Genomic DNA, 12,498 nt, shown 5'->3' with positions numbered 1-12,498 from the left:
ACGACGACGAAGACTTGGAAACGTTTGCAAGTCTTCCACGGACGACGACCTGGAAATGCTAGTTGAATTATCGGGCATGAATTATTGGGCGTGTTGGAAACGTTTGCAAGTGACAGCGTGGAGAAGACTTCCACGGACGACGTTGACGAAGACTTGGAAACGTTTGCAAGTCTTCCACGGACGAGACGACTTGGAAATGCTAGTTGAATTATCGGGCATGAATTATTGGGCGTGTTGCAAACGTTTGAAAGTGACAGCATGGAGAAGACTTCCACGGGCGACGATGACGACGAAGACTTGGAAGGCTTTAATTTCATTGGTCGTATGTACAAAGCCTATCCATTCACTATGCACGTTATAATTAAAATGAAAACTACAAGGGAAGATATTTAATAAATAAATAAAAAAAACTATATACGTTCTGTTGTATATACAAAAGCCATGACCGACCAATCTTTACTCGAATGATTGTGCAAAAAAAAAAAAAAAAATTACTTAGTATGCATATGATGAAAATCCTTTCTTATTAGTCACAAAAGTACCCTTTAATTTAGTAAAAAGTCCATGGCGTTATCTTAGCATCGATGGTGCTAATTTGAAGATTAAATTAGAGTTTAAGTAAGAAATTTTCAAATAAAATTTAGTGAAATAAAGCAGTTCATGGATGTTATATATGTGCAACTCTCCAAAGTTCATAGGGGTTTGATGTCACAAAAAAATTTAATGGGGGTTTATTGCAACTCCCTAAAGATCATGGGGGTTTTTCTGTAACTAACCCTTAAATAACGTTAGGTGCGTGATTTGTATTTGTAGAACTATACCCAATATTGCTACACCTATGTAGTTATCTCTGAGATTATTTAGCACCTAACTAGGAGCTACCAGTTAATAATGTGACTAATAATTTCCATAAATAAGGATTGTATATGACATTTGGATATCCAGTCATGTATACAGAGTCAAATACAAATATATTTAATTAGTACGGAAAAAGTTATTCATATCCTTCAAAATGAGATATAAATATGAGAACACAAATACAAATATGAAAACAACTATATAGCACCCCGAATTCAGAATAGAACCTGCTACCAAATTGCATCCCCTAACATGATGCAATAACTCTGCAAGAGATAAGATGGAAGAGACTTTCACAGACGATGACTTGATAGACTTCTTCATTGAAAATGAATGGTTGTACATAGGCAATACTATTCGTTTTTGGAGTTTTGAAAAGTAAGGCGATGTTAGTTCATGTGGCGTGTATGACTCATTCAGATTTTTTTTTTTGGGGGGGGGGGGGGTACCATGATCAGCCAATCTTTACTCAAATGATTGTACTACAAATATTTTGCATTCGTTATGCATCCAATCAAGGCTTTCTGGTTTTTTCTGGAGCTGGTTTTACATGAAGAATATGAATTTAAAATTAAATATTTGCAAAGCTGCACCTATACTAAGGTGGAATAAGTTTGCAAGTGACGAGATGCAGAAGAACTTCCTTAGGCCCCATGAATTGTTTTTCCTCCTGATGACCATCCCATAATATAATTGAATGGCTACGATTAAATTAACTATGCGATCAATTTAAATATTCTTATTGATAATCATATGCTTGTTTTTCACAATATAGTTTAACAAATGCAAATGCAGCGATGTTAGTTCTGCAAGCAGATAAAATGAGGATTGCACATGACATTTAGATATTCACATCACAATATCTATACTTACACTTTTCTCAATAAAAAATATCCATACTTGTACACCTTCATCCAACATGGTACGCTGTTATATAATAATCCGGAGCCTTTCATCATTATATTATTAACGGCTATGATCATCCGTAATTCACCAGAGAATACCTTTCGCAACATCTCAAGGACACACACAGCAAATAAAAAGTAAAACTATTGGATGCGGTAAAAAGGGTAAAATTATTAGATATTAGAATACAGTAACACAAGGCGTCATTAATACGAAAATTAGGTATTTATACAAAAAAAAACTTGCACTATTATAAATGAGCTCAACCACCCCATCCGCCTCTTCAACGATAAGGAATACAAAATTACTACATATTGTGAGCAAACCCACGGTCCAAGGAGCATTGACTCCTTAAGTCATCCAACACTAAAGTAAAAAAGTTACACAAACTAAAATTACATAGCAACTTATAACATTCATAGGCTGCTTTTGCACAAAGAGGGTGCAAACTGATACTTCACCTCTGTAAAGTTACCCGAGATTAACAAAAAATTTCTCGGTTGTACATGAATCAGTTTGAGAGTCATTGATCTATTAGGTATGTCTATCTAAGAACTTCTCAATTAGAACTGAGAATGTAGCAAAGCCAGCGCATCCGACACATGCAGCCTTCGGGCCACCTACAAAGGAAATAACCATATAATGGATTGGTGACATGTAAAATCCACATATAACAAATGCACTAATTTATTCAGAAAAAGGGTACATTTCAATTTATCGTAAATCAGATATTTCCGTGTTTAACAGTAAATGTATTTATACAAATTAAACATCATCAATGAAGAAAATTCAAAGTTCACTTATGACCTAGATGACCTGGCGCAAAAAAGTTTAAGGTTAACTGCAGAAACAGCCCTTTTACGTACTATGACAGTATAACCGCTTATATCCTCTAATCCTTTTTATTAGCACTTGCATCACGCGAACTCAGAAGACATATGCTCTCTTGCCCTCAATTTATAGAGCAATTCAGTATCTTTTCAGTTAAACTGAAGCAAGAGATAATTCATCATAGTATTCCCACATGAAAACTACTAAATTGGGAAATGATGCCATATCGAGTAAATGAGGCCTACGTGATCGCGCATTTGTGATTAACCTTCACATTATGATTTTGTTTTCATCCAACAGAAGTTCCTAACAAAGGATTAAATGGTCAAGTAAACTTATCCCGCCTTATTCTACAATGAACAAATCTAAGATAATTACGCAAAAAGATGTGCTGCATGCAAGGATATATTCAAGTTTCTGAAAAAGATGTGCTGCATGCAAGGATATATTCAAGTTTCTGACATCACTGTTTACAAGTATAGGTAAGGCGTGAAGTTGAGAATAAATGCAGTTCTATATTCAAGTTTCTGACATCACTGTTTACAAGTATAGGTAAGGCGTGAAGTTGAGAATAAATGCAGTTCATTTTCCGAAATCCAGTGTTGAATTGTAAATAAAAAATAGTGTTAATTGCGGATAGACCACTGCACTATCACCCAATTGTGAATGGAACCTCTGCAATTCTATTGATGCCGATTAGACCCCTTGAGTGAAAAATTTGTTACTCTTTTACCTTAGAAAGAGATTTTTTTTTTCTCTTTTATTTTTTGACAATCGACCTCCTGAGGTTTAAAGAGTCAAAAAAATCACTAAGGGAGTCTATCTGCAACAATAGAACTACAAGGGGTCCATCTGCATTCAGTCGGTCATAGAGGCAGGAATTTCGCCAAGACGGGTCCAAATTTTAATAATCAAACCCAATAACACAAATATTTTGCGCATTTGATTAGTATTTAAACATCATTACATAAAAAGACTGTCAAAATCAAAATTCAAGTTAAAATATAGTATTACAATAATATTCTTCTTGCTTTCAGTTCTTCAAACCATTTCATTACATCTTGTTCATCAATGCTACAAAATATTTCATATAAGTTGCCAACAATCATTCATATAAATGTCTCTCATTCGGTTTCCAAGACATTCTTAACAATTTTCAATTGCTGAAAATGCTCTTTCAACGATTGTTGTTGAAACAAGCAAGATTACTGCCAATTTCTTCAACTTGAACAGTGAAGGTTATAAAATCATGATGAGTAGCGACATGATAGATATAGTTAATCTATTTCTAGAAAAAAAATATAGGATAAAAATTGACCAATCAAATCAGTTTTTCTTTATCAAACAAAGAGAACGACTTACGTGGTTCAACACATGTCACTGAAAAAAGAAAATCCAGACTACGATTATCAAAATGGTTGCTCAACTCTTGAGATAAAAATCAATAGACATATTGATCAATTCACTTTATAGTGATGGAAATTTGTACACATTTGAACCCATGCTTTGGTCCACCGACCAGAAGATCATGTTCTATATTCAGGATCGAGAAAGCGAAAGCTATGAGAAAGTTTAGAGATAGATATTATTACATTTTACTCTCTATAATTTTATTAACTATCAAGCACCCCTATTCATGCAATATTTCATTTGTCAAGCGGGGTCCACTGCTGATTTGGCCCCTTAGTAGCTTCGCCCATGTCCGCAATTAACCCTAAAAAACAAGGTGTCACCAACATTGTAGATTGCCCCAATTTGTCTCTATAACACATGAATTTTCAAAGTTTCAAAGAGAGTTAAGGAGGTTGGAAGTCCTGATGTTTGTAATCTTATGGTTTGTGAATTGTAAGGCTTACTCCAATGTTCAAGAAACTCTAACGTCACTTAGTATCAGAACAAAAACATGATACTTATAGTTAATATGGGATAATATCTAAAGCCTTTGGTGATATGAGAAGAGGTTTTGACAAATATAACATGTCCCAAAAAAAAGTACTTATCTGGATCATTTAGATTGTGGTAAAAGCCTTTAGAACAGCTATACATGTAAATCAAGTGTTTTGAGAACTTCTTGCTAGGAAAACATGATATAACAAAGGCGGAACATTTATATCATGATAACTAATCAAATTTGATAAAGGAAAAGTTTAGAATTACCTCAATCGATATTCCAAAATATCCATCAAAATCCCAAGATCTTGTCTTGAAAGCTTCCTCAAAAGAAAAAGACTTCAATCGGATCCACCCGTCACGGCGAGGATGCAATACAAAAGAGAGATGATCCTTTAATTTTTTTAAAACTTAAAGTTTCCTAGAAAGAACGTTTATGGGTTCAAATAGTACTCAAAGTTTTCTACTTATTTTATTGTGTTTTGCTCTATCTATTTGCCCTTCTATTTATAGGCAAAGGCAACCACTTAAGTTCTCATTCTTTTCTATGTAGGAGTATTCCCAAATGAGAACAAGCGTCAAGCTAAGAGAGAAGTATCAAAACAAAGAATATTTGTCATAACAAGCATGACGAATTTTACATTAAAACCATCTTGAGTTCTTATTTTTCATATTTTTTATAAATAGAAATATTTGTAAGGCAATTAATCCTCTCTAATGACATTGGTGAAACTGATTGAATTCTCATATTGAAAGCCAATTATTTTACTAGTGCTATATAAAACCTGAAATAGTGGATTGCTAAATTTCATTTAGGAAAACAATGGATATCTATAGAGGATCCAGTATACTCATTATGATGAGTATAATTTATCATGCATATCTCATGAAGTTGTAAAACCCTATTGACAGGTGGTTTTAAAGATATTTTCAGATTTTATTTATTTATTATATATTTACAATTTTGAAATGAATTTTGTTCATGAGAATTGTTATTTTAGGCATGAGTAAATAGGTCAATTCTCCTTCTCAATTAAATTGTCTAAAAGAAAATAAATTGATACTCGTGGGAAGTGAATGTACGATAATATTCTTTAAATATTTATTCTAATATTATGGAAGAGCTTTTATGAACAGTTGGTTGGATAGTGACTTGACTATTAAATAAAAATTGTTAATTAAAAATAATTGGCTTTCAATACGAGAATCTAATCGGTCTCACAAATGTCATTTGAGAGGATTAAATGCAATACAAATATTTCCATTTGTAGAAATATGAAAAATAAGAACAAGAGGATTTTAATGTAATATTCCTTAAATTTGTCATGACAAATGTCCTTCGTTTTGACAATGGTCTTTTAGCTTGACACTTTTTCTCATTTGGGAATAGTCTCACATAGAAAAGAATGAGAACACGAGGGATTGCCCTTGCCTATAATAGAAGGGCAAATGGAAAGAGCAAAACACGGGAAAATGAGTAGAAAATTTTGAACAGTACTTGAACCCATAAATGTTGGTTTGAGAAAATTTAAAAATAAAAGAATCATATCTTTTTTGTATTTGCATCCTCATGGTGACGGGTGGATTCGATTGGAGACTCTTTCTCTTGAGAAAGCTTTCAAGAAAAGATCTTGGTATTTCAATGAAGATTTCGGAATAACGACTAATAAACTTCTCCTTTATCTAATATGATTAGTTATCAGGATATAAATGCTCTGCTTTTTCATATCTAATTTCCTAACAATTTTAATTTAACAGTCAAGTCCCTACCAACCAACCGTTTATAAAAGTTACTCCATAATATAAGAATAAATATTTAAAAAAATATTATCTTACATTCAGTCACCTCTAGTGTCAATTTATTCTTTTAGACAATGTAATTGAGCAGGATAATTCACCTATTTGCTCATATCTAAAATAACAATTCCCGTGAAGAAAAAATCATTTCAAAATTATCAATATATAATAAATAAATAGATTCTGAAAATATTTTCAAAACCACCTATCGACGGGGATTCACGGCTTTATGGGATATGTATAATAAATTATACTCATCATAATGACTATTTTGGATCCTCTATAAATATCCATCATTTTCCTAAATGAAATTTAGTAACCTAATATTTTAGATTTTGTATTGGATCCTCTATAAATATCCATCATTTTCCTAAATGAAATTTAGTAACCTAATATTTTAGATTTTGTAGCACTTGTAAAACAAGTTTAACCATCAGATCAAATCATGCTAAATAAACAAATTGAAAATGACTATATCATCAAGTCTAAAGGACCATGTAACAATTTGTATTCTCCATCTCTTAGGTGACAATTCTTAGAGAATTCAATTGCAGTCTAGTGCTACACGCATCACAACGTGAGCTTATGACATACGTCTGGGGTCTCACCACATCTCACATATAGGTGTTATGCATAATAACAAGGTTATAACATAGATATAATTTACTAGTTATAGGCTAAGCACATGTTTAAGAAATCTCTAAATCAGTGACCATCACAGTGCATGATCTAACCATACAATTTCCAAGGATAATATAATAATTATATAAATAATATCCAAAGAATAAGCGCAACCATAAAACCTTTATTAACATTCAAAAAAATATTATGTAAGTTCTATTGGATCTGCATACCATACTACACTAGCACTGCTACCTCATGGATCCAGATAATTTTGTGGTCTATTATCAGAAACTGTTCATATTTTAACTATTTGTTGATGGAGAAAAGGTCTTCATAATGCATCGTTTTTCTCATAAAGCTTTCCAAACATGTAGATCAAAGAGCATAGGTTGGCTCATTCAATTTCATTGCATAACATGGACTGCGATATTTGGACATAAGTAAGTTTTCCTATGCATTGGGAGCAAATCAAACAAGGCTTGATTGTTATGTGATGCAGGTGGATAATACTCATTCACAACTTTACAACACTCCATATACATATAATGTAATATGATATCCTTAAAGTTGCTTATATATTCTTGTTACCCAATCAATCATAAATTCTTTTATAAAGACAGATACCTCTAGCAGACATAGCTCCTCCTGTGACACAACCGGCAACAACTGTATTTGTCATATCATGTTTTGCACGTGCCTGAAGCAAACACACCCATAAAAAATGAAGACGGAATCTAGACAGAAAAGCACTTCAGTAGAGTTCTTTTTTTTCCCTTAAAAGTCTTGCTTACCTTCTCGACAATGCATTCAGCAGCTGAGAATGTGAGGCCCATAATTGCAAAAGCCTTGGCAGAACCCCAGCTTCTTCTTCCCATCTGCTTTGCAGTGTATATAAATTGCTGCTTTGCACTCATTTCCTCTTGCATCAAAGGATTATCCAGAGCCCCAAGAAATAGACCCATAAACAAACCAAGTCCACCTCCTAGAAAAGCCACACAACGTGTAATTTATTAGTACAGGAAGCCAAAGAACACTTTGTGGTAGAAATCCGAAGAGAAACTACCTTCTTCAGTAAAAAAAAAAATTCCTCAAGACACTAAAATATCTAAGAGTGAAATAAACTTGGCAGCGAAAAACTAGTTTATTGATATTTCAGGATGTACTACACAAAATAGAAAAGATTACTGAAAGTTGACTGGTTGACTATCACTCAGACAATCATTTGAAACAGCTTGATTAGAAATAAGATGGTAAACTCCCCATAGCGAAGGAGAAAACAATAAGAATACCATAGAAAGAACTAAACCTAAAGAAAACATCTGTTGATAGCCTGCACAAGAGAGAACTAAATTTTCTACAATGTGATAGAAATGGATAAAGAGAGATCAGAAACGAGCAAAATAAATAAATAAATATGGGATACTAAGGAACTTAAGCAATTCTCTCAATAAAGTTCCAATTCCCTGCAGAACTAAAACATCCTAGATTTGATGAGGAATGAGATTGTAAAGTCCACCCTCATACTCCATCTCAAACAAACATTTCATTTATCCAAAACTTCCCGGGATAACCATTCAAATACTAGCAAAGTTCCTCAACTAATTTTTTGCATAAATTCTCACACTTTCTCAAATCAAGCACAATTTCGTATTTTTGTGGTCAATATCTCAAACATATCCAGATATCATGAAACAAAGGTCATAAAGCACTAAGTAATCTGAATCTAAATCTTCTAATAAACTAAACCCAGATAATGCCCAATAATCAAAACGCAGCCTTTACTTATTATTATTTTTTATATAAAAAACTATTCTCTAAACAAACACTAAACTCAAATAGCATACTTCTTAAATGAAGGCTCAACTGAACAACAAATTTTAGATGTTTTTCTCAATAAATAACTTCTAAAATAAGAGGTATTTTTCTTTATCTTTTTTTTTTTGAACTAATGTCTGAAAATTGGAGAAAATAAAAAATACCCATGACTCCACTAACGACGCTTCTAACAGCGCAATTGTTCCAAATGTCTTGGCCTCGGATCTCTTCCATCGTCGGCATCCTTATGGGCTCCACCGCCGTCTTCTCCGCTTCATTTGGGGCCTCTTTGGGATCCGAATCTGAGTCCGCCATTGATGACTAAGCTCCGAATTATGAAGATACAGGTGTAAATTGAAGAGGAGAGATTGATAGATGGACTTATTTGCAATAACTTATTAATTTTTCCCCCCTTCTTCAAGCAAAGAGGGGGGTTTTGTGGAGGCTTTAGGTTTCGCAAATGGGGCGGGTGCGGCTTTTGTCTAGATCCCAATTTTACAAACTAGTATTTGATTCGAGCCTAATTAGCACTTAAATACCTCATAGTTTCCCCTACCTTGCACTTATCTACCTCCACAGTCTCTGAAATCTGCTCTTTAATATTTTCTGTTATGCAAATGAGATAACTCTTTTCTTATAATTTTCTCATGTGACACTCGCAAGTTGATTTGAGGGCTCTTTTTGGGACTTCATGTTTTGTTACTTCATTGTTAAACCCACGATAATCATTGGGTAGGTTTAAAATATAGTCCAGGGTGGTTTTGACATTAGATTCAACCCCCCAAATAAAATTTAGAGTCAAAAGTTCTCAAATTAACTTATGACAGTCTTCTCACATGGGAAAAGTTGGGATTTTTTTTCATAGCTTTCATATCAGATGGTACTAAAATGCCATTTTATAAATTTTAAGGTATATAACTGTTGCCAAAAGCAAGTGAGGATATATAAGTGCAAAGTAGGATCAGGTACATAAGTGAGGATATATAATTGATGCTAATTTTATAAATTATTATAAAAAAAAATTTGGTCTCCATTTTTATTTGATTAATTAATATATCTACAATATTTAATTAAAATGATTTTTTTATTGGGTTAATGTGGTTTTCTTTTTTTTTTTAAGAATTTGAAGTATCATTTGAGCATAATTGAAATTTATTTCTTGGTATTTATCATAAAAATCTGAAATTTAGATTTTGGGTAAAAAGTCAATTAAGAAATTTCAACTATCTCAAAATTAGTATACAACCTAAACTAATGATATTTAAGAAGCATCAAAAATCGTGTTGTAATAAGAACTAAGTTTACATCGGATAATAATATGTAAATGCTCATATATATGAGATTCGCTTAATGTTTGAATGCTAAAAATTCAAATATTTCGATCATTATTCATCATCAATGAATAGTTAGATGAATAAATAATGATCGAAATATTTGATGATCGTTTGGTCTATCTTCCACCCAAAATTGCTAATGATAAGTTCTTATAGCCTGATCTCTAAAAACTTTTCTCACCTCCACCTCTAGACAAGCAGACGTGCAATCAATAAGCTATCAATGACATTGTTATTTTCTTTTCTTAAAAAGAATGTCCTTTTCAACAAATAATTTAACACAAATGATATTCTTTATTATCTTGGACACACCATTCTCATCGAGCATTCTTACAATGAACTGAGAAAATCAAGCTCAAGATCTTTTTTTGCTTGTATCTGACTGTATTTTCCTATTCGTATACATTCATACATGACCAGTTTACAAACAAAAGTAAATTGCTCGCATTGTAGCAAAAATCATTAGCCTCGCATCTCCAATTAAAACAGAGTCCAGAAATTAGGAAACAAGTGCTACTGAAAACACCAACTATACATGCGATGCTCGCAAAAGATGAGCTGATAAAAGTGACCAAAAAGATGTGCAAATTGCCTGTACACAAAGGTGATATAGGAACATATACATGCGAAGGATGGCTTGTGATAAAGAGCATGACACCAATGAATCTTAAATTTATACAAAACAATGGGGGTGGACAAACACCCGAAAAGGACTCCTAAAAGAAACAAAGAATAGGCAGGAAAAATAAATTGAATAATATCTGTGAAGAACACTATTTGTTAATTCTCATTTCTCATCCAAGAAATATGTGATGTAACAGAACATTTCCTGATTTGTTGTCGCCATTGTGGTATTTCTATGAGAAAAGCTTCTTACTAGCTTTTTACGACTCATATCAGTGTTTTAGGAATCTGATACTAGATGGACTTTGGTGTTCTCTGGCATAAAGTTGCAGACCGAATCAAAGTCGTGCTTTAAATGAGGATTGACAATTTGTTCCTGTGAACATAAAAAAAGGTCCATCAATGCAGAAAAATGGAAGATTATCTTTTTCAGGACGCTTAATTGGTAGGTTTAGTCATACCTTGAAGACCTCTAAAGGGCAGAAATCAATATTACCACAACCCTGCCAACAAAGTAATATTGAATGTTGATATACCAAACAAAAATGTGATTATACCAACAAAAAGTTGTATGTTGAAGCACTTAAGTTTTATGTCTGATACCAAAACCAAAAGAGGAAATTTGTACTTTAATGCTGGAACAAAATCCAAAATAAATCATAAATCTCATACAAGCATTCATTTACACATGCAAGCGAACATAAAGAAAAAGCTAAAATAACCAACATTGTTTTGTCTGAAATTAACACAGATAAAAAAAATCCTCTGATAGAAGAAATCACAGGGTCAACAACAAACTTAAAGTGGATTCAAGAGCAATATAGACCAGGCTGCATCATGCATTTTCAGAAACCCCAGAAATATTTGAGTCTTGAAAGAAGAAGATCTATCCAGCATTTTCCAATAAAATGCCCCCCTTATCCTATATAATAAAAGTAGATACCTACTAATAACATTTTAAGGAAGAATTTTCACGGTTTAAAAAGGAAAGGAACAAAATAAAAGCTTTTACAAATTGACCTTACCGGTAAACGAACAGGAATTTCATTGTGCAAAACTTGTACAAAATACTTTTTCCTCCGATCTTCAGATGAAATGACCGTAGTAGAATCATCACTATGACAGGCATACAAAACCAACATAGTATTTCCAGCAAAAGGTGCTACAACGCTGCCCTTCCAGTTTCTTTTCTGGGGAGGTTTAGAAGGTAAATCCAGTGGTTCTTCTCTTTGTATTTGCTCAAATTCTAAAACAAAATTAAACCATGTAAAAATATATTTATAAATTTTTAAGAGACCATCTAAAGGAGAAAGTTCCATGAAAACTGATTGTACAATAAAATAAGGTTTAAAAAGGGTATGCTAGATTTACCAGATCCTTCAAGAAAAAGGCCAAGAAGACAGGCAAATGGTGCAACAGTCTCAGCATGAGCAAAACGGAGTCTTGCCTTCTCAAATGTTCCTGGAGTATGGTTTCCTGAAAGTGCAATAAAATCTCTTTTCAGTAAAAGTGTAAACCATTTATTGTAACTAGATTCGGATATTCGCTGGTCTCAATCATGAATCACTAAATGAATGCTTTAAACCAAAATGATGATACAACCAAGACAGATCTTTCAATGTGAACAAAGAGCTTGTTCATTAGGTAGGTGAAATTTTCATGTAAAGTTTCTGGAGATCTAGACCTATGATGAGAAAATTAGTAACTTATGCGCCAAGCTTTCAAACAGAAAGCTTTTTTCTGAAGGTATAGGAGAAAGAAAGATAGGACGACCTTTCAATTTTATTTTCTAATAAGCACATAAGATTCCAAACATGAG

General features: G+C 32.9%; 2 protein-coding genes across 4 annotated transcripts in view; both read right to left on the bottom strand.

Annotated features, from left to right (window-relative positions):
* Positions 1,960 to 9,210, bottom strand: LOC109842944 (mitochondrial import inner membrane translocase subunit TIM22-4-like). Of its 3 annotated transcripts, XR_002247452.1 has the most exons (5): positions 8,886 to 9,209; positions 7,698 to 7,888; positions 7,531 to 7,603; positions 4,753 to 4,824; positions 1,960 to 2,384 (listed from the first exon to the last, which is right to left on the bottom strand). XR_002247452.1 is itself a non-coding variant. In XM_020411869.1 (4 exons), the coding sequence occupies exons 1-4, from the start codon at positions 9,034 to 9,036 to the stop codon at positions 2,299 to 2,301; spliced, it is 501 nt and encodes a 166-aa protein (XP_020267458.1). In that variant the 5' UTR covers positions 9,037 to 9,209; the 3' UTR covers positions 2,013 to 2,298. The 3 variants fall into 3 exon arrangements, 2 of the variants coding, with proteins under 2 accessions (XP_020267458.1, XP_020267459.1); XM_020411869.1 differs by lacking the exon at positions 4,753 to 4,824 and having other exon boundaries at positions 2,013 to 2,384; XM_020411870.1 differs by lacking the exons at positions 1,960 to 2,384; positions 4,753 to 4,824 and adding an exon at positions 3,924 to 4,309 and having other exon boundaries at positions 8,886 to 9,210.
* The window catches only part of LOC109842875 (multiple inositol polyphosphate phosphatase 1-like), a 76,429-nt gene continuing 74,452 nt past the window's right edge, over positions 10,522 to 12,498 (bottom strand). The window contains exons 8-11 of the mRNA XM_020411782.1: positions 12,051 to 12,155; positions 11,705 to 11,925; positions 11,141 to 11,182; positions 10,522 to 11,055 (exon numbers count right to left, since the gene is read on the bottom strand). Coding sequence (XP_020267371.1) covers positions 10,960 to 11,055; positions 11,141 to 11,182; positions 11,705 to 11,925; positions 12,051 to 12,155 — 464 coding nt within the window. The 3' untranslated portion in view covers positions 10,522 to 10,959. The remainder of the gene's footprint in view (positions 11,056 to 11,140; positions 11,183 to 11,704; positions 11,926 to 12,050; positions 12,156 to 12,498) is intronic.

This window comes from Asparagus officinalis, chromosome 5 (genome assembly GCF_001876935.1).
Source record: "Asparagus officinalis chromosome 5, Aspof.V1, whole genome shotgun sequence".
Classification (NCBI taxonomy): domain Eukaryota; kingdom Viridiplantae; phylum Streptophyta; class Magnoliopsida; order Asparagales; family Asparagaceae; genus Asparagus; species Asparagus officinalis.
Note: the sequence above shows the minus strand (reverse complement) of the source record. Positions and strands in the feature narration are given on the sequence as shown.